The sequence below is a fragment of the Euphorbia lathyris genome, chromosome 3 (assembly GCF_963576675.1).
Source record: "Euphorbia lathyris chromosome 3, ddEupLath1.1, whole genome shotgun sequence".
NCBI lineage: Eukaryota > Viridiplantae > Streptophyta > Magnoliopsida > Malpighiales > Euphorbiaceae > Euphorbia > Euphorbia lathyris.
Window position 1 is genome coordinate 40,656,692 of NC_088912.1, and position 10,416 is coordinate 40,667,107.

Consider the following 10,416-nt stretch of genomic DNA (forward strand, 5'->3'; position numbering starts at 1 on the left):
TTTGTTTGCTTCTTGCTGACTGTAGCCCTGAGCTACAAGCCTTGCTTTGTTCCTGACTACGTTTCCTTGTTCATCCATCTTGTTCCTGAAGACCCATCTTGTTCCGATGGTCTTTTGACTCTTTGGATGAGGCACTAACTCCCATACATCATTTCTTCGAAATTGATCGAGCTCCTCTTGCATTGCGTTCATCCAGAATTCATCGTACTCAGCTTCAGCGAAATTCTTCGGTTCTTGTACTGAGACGAAAGCAACATTGCTGAGGTACTTCCTGAGTTGATTCCTCATCATCAGGGTATTCCCAGCAGAATCAAGGATTGCACTTTCGGAGTGCCCTCTAGGAATCCTTATTTCTTTGGGTAGATTCATGTCTTGTGCTGTTCCTGTTTCAACAATCTCTGCAGAAGTAGATGGGTCAGTAAAAGTAATCTTAGGTTCACTCTTACTCTTGGTCAGCCTTTTCGTGAATGACTCAGTAGCTGGTTCTGAGTCAGCGATGGTTACTGAGTTTGGATCATCTTCGGTCAGCGGTTGGTATCTACCTGCAGGGTCAGTTTCATCGAACTCTACATGTATTGACTCTTCTAAAACTTGAGTTCGCTTATTAAAAACTCTGTATGCTTTGCTGTTTGTTGAGTAGCCCAGAAAGATAGCTTCATCAGCTTTTGAATCAAACTTTGCTAAGCTATCTTTGGTATTTAAAATAAAACATCTACAGCCAAAGGCACGAAAGTATCCAATTAAGAATGTAGCATGCTGTGTTAACAGCCTCTCCCCAAAAATACTTTGGAAGCCTATGCTCATCCAGCATTGTCCTGGCTATTTCAACCAGAGTTCTGTTCTTCCTTTCTACAACCCCATTTTGCTGAGGTGTTCTAGGAGCAGAAAAATTGTGGTCAATGCCGCTGGCTTCACAGAATTCAACAAACTTTTGGTTTTTGAATTCTCTACAGTTATCACTACGGATATGAGCTAATTTTAGGTCTTTTTCATTTTCAATTTTTCTAACCAAATTTGAAAATGTCTCAAAGGTCTCATCCTTGCTGGTCAGCAAGATAACCCACGTATACCGAGAGAAATCATCTACAATGACCAAGGAAAATCTTCTTCCACCCAGACTCAGCGGCTGGACTGGACCAAAGAGATCCAAGTGTAGTAATTCTAACGGACGTTTAGTTGAGACAATGTTTTTACTGTGAAAAGATTGTTTGGTTTGTTTTCCAGCTTGGCAAGCGTGGCATAATTGATCTTTTTGGAATTTAAGTTCAGGCAGTCCCTCAACCAATTGCTTTCTTGCTAGTTTGGCCAGGAGGTCCATGCTTACATGACCAAGTCTCCTGTGCCATAGCCAGGAATTTTCTTCCTTTGTTACTAAGCACATAGTTTTTGAAAACTTTTTCTCTAAGTCTAGCATAAAGACATTATCTATCCGAGGGGCAGTTAAAATTAACTCATTAGTTTTACCCTCGTATATTTTACATCCAGTAGCATCAAATATAACTTTTCTCCCATTGTCACATAGCTGAGCTACACTGAGTAAGTTATATTTGAGTTCGCTGACTAGGGAGACAGATTCAATAGTAGGATTACCTCCGATGGTTCCTGAGCCTACTATCTTACCCTTCTTGTTGTCTCCAAAACTTACACTCCCTCCTCGTTTACGTTCAAACGTGATGAACTGAGTTTCATCACCCGTCATATGCCTTGAGCATGCGCTGTCAATATACCACATCTTTGACTTCTCGGCACATCTCAGGCTTACCTGCATTGTAACTAGTTACTTTTAGGTACCCAATTCTTTTTGGGTCCTGACTTGTTAGGTGCAACAGGTATAGCATCATATTTTATTTTATGGCGACATACATGGACAGTATGGCCATTCTTTCCACAGAAGTCACAACTGACCTTCTGTTTAGGGTTTTTTTACTGACTTGTCAGCACCCCAGTGCTGAGCGTGCCAGCACACTTTAGTAGTGTGTCCTAACTTCCCACAAAAGTCACACTGGACTTTTCGCTGGGGATTCCATCTCTGCTGAGTACCTTGGTACTGAGTTCTCAGAGGAATGTTATTTTTCTTAGAAACCTTTAGTTGGTTCTGGATGGTTGTGACGTCCTTCCTCAGTTTCTTTGAAACTGTCTGGACTTCAGACACATACTCATGCATGATCTTCATGTTATCATGCAGAGTCGAGTTGTCCTGAAGAAGGTATCTGAGGTCACTCAGTTTGACCTCTTCCACTTCGTCACAGCGCCTGCTGAGTGCTCTAACCTTTTTATTACACTTCTTAACAAGTGTATAGAGATCACTCAGGGCATTAACCATATCGTTTCTGAGCTGGGGAAGAGAAATTACCTCATTTGATTGCTCTTCATCATCTGATGCGATGGATAGGTCAGCATGCTCAGAGACGCATGGCTCAGCAAGTTCGTCAGCCATAAAGCATATCTTCGCTGACTCGGTGGCCTCAGTTTCTGTTGATGAAGATTCATCACTGTCACTCCAAGTAGCCACCATTGCCTTCTTCCCACTCTTCTTGTCTTTCCTCAGCGTGGGGCAGTTTGACTTAATATGGCCAGCTTGATGGCACTCAAAGCATGTAATGGGCTTTGAGCTGTCCTTTCTGTATTTGCTGTCGCTTGAGTCAGCCTTATACTTATCAAACTTTTTGTAAGGCTTTTTAGAATATTTGTCGTTCTTCCTGAACAGCCTCTTCATCTTTCTTGTGAACATGGCCATCTCCTCATCATCAGTTGAACTCCTGTCAGTGGAGTCAGCCTTCATGACAAGTGACTTCTGCTTTTTGTCATCAGATTTTTCCTTCACCTCAAAGTTTTTCATGGATATCTCATGGGTCAGCAATGAACCGATGAGTTCGTCATATTTGTAGGTGGTTAAATCATGAGCTTCCTCAACTGCTGTCTTCTTTGCTTGCCAGTCTTTTGGAAGACTCCTGAGTATCTTTTTGACTTGTTCTTCCTCAGTGAAGATTTTCCCAAGTCTCTTGAGCTCATTAATGATGTTGGTGAACCTTGCGTTCATGTCTGAAATGCCCTCATCATTGTTCATCTCGAACAGCTCGTACAGTCTCATCTGCTGATTCACCTTGGATTCTTTTACTTTGTTTGTTCCCTCATAGGTGACTTCCAGCTTCTTCCAGATCTCCTGTGCCGACTCACAACCTGAGATTTTGTTATATTCTGCAGCATCGAGCGCACAGTGAAGCATATTGATAGCCGAAGCATGGTTTTGAAGCTTCTTAAGATCATCCTCTGTCCATTTGGCCTCAGCTTTTATAACTGTTTGGCCAGCCACAACCTCAACAGGTACAAACGGCCCTTGGACTATAGATAGCCAGGCACTCATGTTTGTAGCCTGAATGAAGTTTTTCATCCTATTCTTCCAGAAGGTATAGTTTGACCCGAAGAATAGGGGAGGCCTAGTAATGGACAGCCCCTCAGGCAGTATTTGAGTTGTTTGGTTTACAGGGAGAAACCGAGTGCTGTTTTCGCCCATGGTAGGGATCAACTCAAGGTTGTTAGACCTTTTAAAGTGAGCTTTTAGGCTCTGATACCACTTGTTGGTCCCTTGTTTAGTTGCAAGTATAGTTCCAAGGGGGGGTTAGGAACTGTTTAAACTTTTTTCGCAATTTAGGCAGACTTCTTTCTCTAAAGAAAAAGGTTTGAACAGCGGCGCTGAGTAAACAGCAAGATACTGGCTTAGTCAACAGGTGACTAGGTCAGTTCCTCAGCTTGAGTCAGGAGATAACGCTTGGAGTCTATTCCTGAACTCAGACGTTCAACGCGCACAACTCAACTTGACCTCTTTACTTGGTCAGTTTTGATTATTTAAAGCAAGCAATATAAATTAGGAGTTAAGGTTTAGAAATACTTCACTCAGCAGATTTATCCAGGTTCGGCTTCTTCTAAGCCTACGTCCTGTCCCCGGAACACTTTCGAGATTTCGAATCCTCTACTGAGCTCTTTAAAGGTAGAGCCTCAAACCTTTTACAATATCAGCAATTGAGTATGACAAGAGTACCTTCCTCTATACTTCTACTCAATCCTAATCTCTCCGCTGAGTACTTAAAACCGAGTACTCAGCCTCTCCTTTCTATTTCTAGAAATGATAAGTGTTTTGTCCTAATACAAAGATGTGCTAAGACACTTTAGACGATTTACAATCACTCTAGACTTTTACACAAATATGAAAATGTAGTGTAAGAAATTTGCTTTGCTTCTTGCTTGCAGAACTTGTAGAGATTTGGTCAGCGTAATGGCTTGATCAAGTTCTGTGTATTGTGAAGCTTGTGATGGCACTATTTATAGAGACGTCTTGTCATTCGGTCATTTCGAATTTCGAAATAACCGTTGGAGGGAAACAGCTATATGTCATTGTCATCCTGACTTGCACAGAGCTCTCGGCCAATCATAATCGTGTATCTTCTGTCCTCGGTCAGCACAGCAGATGGTCTCTCCTTTTATGGTAAAGTCAACTGGACAGCATACTGTGTCGTCTGAACTTTGCCAAAAGAGGAAACACTTTGTCTGGAAGTTTTCCTTTGCCAGCTGCTGTCTTGTACGCTTTGTCGAGACTACTCAGCAGCTTCATCTTGAAGTTGTTCTCGAAGGTCTTCTAGATCCTTCCGATTGCTGAGTTGCGTTTTGAACAAAAACGGCAGCGTCTTGACATACGCGGGCCGAGTGTACTGAGTTGTTTGACTTGGGCCTTGGTTTCCGTATTGGGCTTGGGCCTTCCAATCCTTATGACTTATAACATTTATACTCAACATTGAACAAACACATTAGTAGAATAAATCAAAGCATTTAAACTTAGTGTGTTTAGGATATGTGTTATAATTTATATTTAAACAATTTTGTCAAATCAAAATTATGTGGAAAGGTATTTCAACAACAGGGTCTGGCTTGGGTTTTTTCACCCGGTCATTCAAATGTCTCCTTTGAAGTGGATGCTAAGGCGGTTGGTGATAGTGTAAACTCCGATAAATATGATCTAATGGAATTTGGTGTTGTTATTCAGGAGTGCCGTGAATTATTATCTCAATGTCAAGATTATAAAGTGACATATGTTCCTAGATTAGCGAATGGAACTGCTCATGTTATGGCAAGACATGCTCTTTCCAATTCTAACTATTTTTCTTCTACTGTTCCTCATTGGCTCGTTAGCAGCTTATGTAAGGATTCTGATCTTGATTATTAATTTTTTTTTGTTTTTCTTCAAAAAAAAAAAAAAAAAAAAAAAGAATATAAGAAAAAAGCCTTGGTCAATTACCAGGGAGAGATTCTATACTCATTGACGATTTTTGAAGAAATATAAAACCAAAGGATCGTTCCTCACTGGGATGACTAGTCTAGTAAGGTAAAAGAAAGGGCCTCGAAAGATGTCACATCCTCTTAAGGCCATCTCCAACCCATTACGCTGTTTTTATCTTAATTTTCTATCTTCCAAACATCAAATCTTATTTTTCCTCTAACATACCACACCATTTATTACACTAAAAAATATTCTCTACTTTATTCCACTCTACATAACACTTTTACTAATATTTTATTCTTTTTAAACAAACAAATAAATATATTTATATATTATTAAAATTTTGGTTTCCACCAATTTGGTGGAAACCAAAATCAACCAAATTTGGTTTATTTCTAATCTCTACACTATTTGGGTGTAGAGATTTGGTGGTGGTTGGAGCCAACCATCACCAAAATAGCATTTCAACCTCATTTGGTGAGGGTTGGAGGTGCTCTAAGAGGATTGATCTTAACTAACTACTATTAATTCCCTAGAGATAGAAAGACATTTGCACAACTACTTCACCACCAATGTGACCATAACTCCATTGCCCTAACACTATAGGGGAAAATCGAGATATATATATATATTGAGGCATGGTCAATGTGACTAATTTAATCAGAGTGAGTCTTCTCCTCGAAACACAACCATTAGACTAGCTTTGTGACTATTAATATTATACAGTATAGTACAAATTAGATATTTTAAATATTATTTAGTAGTAATTTTTTACTTTTGTTTTGTATTTCAATAAAATTTAAAAATTTAAAATATATTAAATTTTATTTTTTTAAAATTTTAAATATACATAAAATAAAATTTAAAAGTGTAGTAAATTATATAACTTAAATATAATTATAAAATAGAAAAAAGTACAAAAATAAACCTTATGGTTACAGTCCCCATAGTTTAAAAGATCGCAAATAGGGGTTCTATGATTCGTGGAGTTTACAAACTCAGTCATTCTGTCAAAAATTATTATCATGACTATTTACCCCAAAATGGAACAATTTCGAGCAATTAAAAAGACTGACTTTGCAAATTACTCAAAATACGAGGTCTGAGTTTGCAAATTAATTAAACCACAAATATTGTTTGATTGAAAAATTAATTCACATATCCTATATCTGCAACTTTCACAAAGCACAAAACTCATGTTTATAAACTTTTAAACCATAGATAATGTCTTTACAAATCGGCCAAACCACATGATTTATTTTTATACATTTCCCTATAAAATATATACTCTACTATTTTATTACATTACATATTAATAATAATAATAGCTATAGTTTAAAAAATATATATTTATATTTTTAAATTATCATATTGAATAAACAATTTGATATTCCAAAACATCATGAATTGATATTAAAAAAATTACTTAATTCTTAATAAGCGATAAGAAAATAACTACCGTTATTAAAAGCTAGGGAGTAATATTACTAATATTTCACTTATGTTATAATATTACATATGAATAAAAATATAATTTTGCACAAGAATTTTTAAATTTTGATTGAATCTTTTAACTCTCGACCATTTATCTATTTTGGTTCTTTGACCATGGCTTTTATAAAAATAAATTACCCATATTTAATTCTTTTAAATTGTATATAAATTATTTTTTAAATAAAAAATTTAGAATACTATTACTAATATTTTTTATTTTAAGTGAACTTTAAAGTATCAAACACCACTATCCCTCAAATAAAGTTTAATCTATATGTTAGAATTCTAAACTTTAAGTGAAATGTCAAAGAATTTGAGGTTTTATTTTACTAACACAATACAATGTTATTTACACACAAGTCAAACAATTGAAACCCAGAAATTGGGATGATTAACACAAATTAAACAGAAAAATTTAAATGCTATAAGCAGGATATAAGTCCATCTCAAGACTATAAATATCATGTTGGTTAAGATTTTCAACATGAATGGAATCATAAGATGATTCACCTAATAAATGTTCAGTTTCTTCTTCACTTTTCTTATCATGATTCCATCTACTTCTCTCATTCAACTTTCTCAATCTTCCAAATTCATCTGCAACTTCTTTCATCGTTGGCCTTTTCGCGCCACTACTGCATAGACATTGCTTCGCGATCTCCGCAAATGCTTCAATCTCTTCCATTTCGTCTTCATTCGCAACTCCGAAACATACTAGTTGATCAAGATCATGACTTTCTATTGATGAAATAAAGTACTGAATAACGTTGCTCTTTTCTCCACTTCTTGCCATAAAATTCGGCTTTTCTCCTGTTAAAAGCTCGACAAGAACAACTCCGAAGCTATAGACATCGCTCTTTTCTGTTAAACAACCGGTCATAAGGTACTCAGGATCCAAATAACCGAATGTTCCTTTGATTTTCGAAGCCATATCAGAATCTCCTGGAGATATTAGCACTGAAGCTCCGAAATCGGATACTTTTGCAGTATAAGTATCATCTAATAGAATGTTTGATGTCTTGACATCTCCGTGAATGATCGGAGGGTCTGCTAAAGAATGCAGATAGTTAAGAGCAAGTGCAGTCTCTTCCGCGACGCGTAATCGGTTTTTCCAATTTGCTAAAGCTTGAGGCTTTTTGTGATGGATATGTTGGAAGAGTGTTCCATTTGAGATGAATTCATAAACCAATAATGGTACTTTTGTTTCCAAGCATAGGCCTAATATTTTCACCACATTTTTATGGTTAACCTGTGAAACAATCCCAATTTCTTGTTGATACTCTTGATTTATTTGAGCCTTGCTTATGTCTTTAGCCTTCTTTACAGCAATCTGTGTGCCATCTGCTAATATTCCTTTGTAAACGTAACCGAATCCACCTTCACCGAGAAGCTGACTTTCATCATAATTCTTGGTGGCTTTTACCAGTTCTGCTTCAGTGAAGATTCTGACTCTTTGATGCTTCAACAGCATGCCTCCATTTCGAAAAAAGTTGGTCTCTTTTCGACGCCTTTTGTACATTATCAATATGAGCATAGCAATGATCATTGTAAACAATACTGCTCCCACAACTGCAAGAAACAAGGCTGCAGATTCAGCAACTCTGTTCCAACATTAAGTGTATATTGCACTGATACGGAGATGTACACAGAAAACATTATTTCTAAAGCATAAACGGATACAAACATGAAAAGCATAAATGCTACTAAAGAGGTAAAGAGGAGTGTTCGTGCAACATAGATATCAATCAAGGTTAAACTCGCAACCCGATCACATAAATTTTTAAAAAAAAAAACATGAAGAAGAAGGGGATTAAACAGAACCTGCAGCAATAGCAGTGACTCGAAATCCTTGACAACCAGATTTCCCATCTCCTCGCATCCCAATCGGGCATTTGCAAGTGTAACTCCCAATAATGTTCTTGCAACTACCCTGACACGGGTACTTGTTCGCCTCCTTACACTCATCTATGTCTGTCCAGATGAAAAAGCAAACAAATTACATCCTGGAAAAGGAAGATCATCATGTAATTCTGTTGCAGTTTAATCGATTTGCGACGGAATTTCATAGCTCTCTGACGAAATTTTCCATCTAAATCATTTTTTCTTCTTCTAGTAGTGTCTTACCTTGGCATCCTTGTGGGAGATAAGGATTTCCAGTGAATCCATCCTTGCAAACACATCGATATCCGTTGCCATTTTCGGAGTAGGAGCAATTAGTATTACTCCCACAGACCGAATTCGAATTTGATTGAGCTTCCTCACATGTCTCCTCTCTAGCAACCCATTCAATGACAACATCAGACTTAACAAACTCTTGAGTTATCCTCGAAAAAGGCTGAGTCGAAAGCTGCAAATCGGAGACATTAAATGTCCTTTGATCAGCTATGAAAGCATATTCACAAGGATTGAACTGCAAAACGTTGCTGTGATTAGTTGGACTTGCAAGACTAATAGTTAAAGTCTTCAAATTTTGAGGCACAGAAGTCTGGCAGCATCCAAAACCGGAGCAAGAACCCTCTAGAGTTACATTCCGATTACACAAGGATATGCAGCCACTGCCGAATGTTTTCTGAGTGTCCTGCATCAGAGCTAAAGTGTCGCAGCCAATTGCAATGAGCTTGTTTCTTGAATCGGAGAATGTGAATGGACCATTTCCTAGCCGGATTGACTGACCAAAAGAACTTACTAATCCGGTGGTGTTGTAGCACCTGGATGACGAATCAACTCGGACAGAGATGGTTCCTTCTTCAACTGATATGTTATGAATAGGCATGTTTCGAGCGAAGAATAGGCGAGGAGGACTGAAACTTGAATTGCATATGAAGAAGAAGAAGGAAGAGTTCATTGCACAGCTGGGATTTACAGCAGAAGTAGCAGATGTGTGGTTGATTCCAAAAGGGTAGGGAACATGAACATTTCCACACATTCTGGGACAATCATCGGAGGATGTGACTACATCTTGTGATGTTGCTGCTGTAAACAGCATAAAAATCCACAAAGCTAACATCTTTGGGTAGATTTATGTTTATCAGATTAGAATTGAATTCTGAATTTAAAGTTGGATGTACGGACAAGCTCTTGGTTATGTTTGGGGGAAAAGGTCAACTTGTTGTTGGATAGAGAAGGAGTCATATGGTATGTTGACGAGAAAGAAGAATAAAATGGTGATAGGGTCAGTTTCAGGTAGTTGGAAGCCGTCGAAGCTGAAATTTCAACGATGGATTGAGAAAGTTTGATGAATTAATAAATACTACGTTTACTTGCACAATGAATTAGATGTTATTGTCTAACTCATAATAACGTTTTAAAAATAAAAACTTCAATTTTTTTTTTGGTTTTTTTAAGCAGTTTATTTTTCAATTCAATTTAATTCAATATACCTAACTTAAAAAACAACTAAAACCTCTTATAGTCAAACATTCATTCATAAATATAAATACTAATCTAATAAAAGGATGCATTCAATATACTATTAAGTAAAATTTCTCATTCTAGAAAAGGGTAAAATTTCTCATTAATATATTGTTTCTCCAAAATTAATGTATTAATTTATTGTTATAACTCAATTATAGATTTCATTTTTACCAATTAAAGTTGGTTTGTGCGTAAGCTCTAATCACAATTATCTTAGTAACAATACAATACTTTAG

At 37.1% G+C, this 10,416-nt stretch overlaps 1 protein-coding gene across 1 annotated transcript; it reads right to left on the reverse strand.

Moving 5' to 3' along the window:
• Nucleotides 1-7,070: 7,070 nt before the first annotated feature.
• Nucleotides 7,071-9,876, reverse strand: LOC136221701 (wall-associated receptor kinase 2-like). Its single transcript, XM_066009129.1, has 3 exons — nt 8,891-9,876; nt 8,588-8,737; nt 7,071-8,335 (listed from the first exon to the last, which is right to left on the reverse strand). The coding sequence occupies exons 1-3, from the start codon at nt 9,771-9,773 to the stop codon at nt 7,182-7,184; spliced, it is 2,187 nt and encodes a 728-aa protein (XP_065865201.1). The 5' UTR covers nt 9,774-9,876; the 3' UTR covers nt 7,071-7,181.
• Between the last annotated feature and the right edge of the window lie 540 nt (nt 9,877-10,416).

Excerpts from the sequence above, each read along its gene's own strand:
- LOC136221701 (XM_066009129.1), bottom strand. The coding sequence starts at position 9,773 with ATGTTAGCTTTGTGGATTTTTATGCTGTTTACAGCAGCAACATCACAA. Across the intron at positions 8,738-8,890 it reads TCTCCCACAAGGATGCCAAG|ACATAGATGAGTGTAAGGAG; the intron begins GTAAGACACTAC and ends TCATCTGGACAG. Across the intron at positions 8,336-8,587 it reads AGTCACTGCTATTGCTGCAG|TTGTGGGAGCAGTATTGTTT; the intron begins GTTCTGTTTAAT and ends TGTTTCTTGCAG.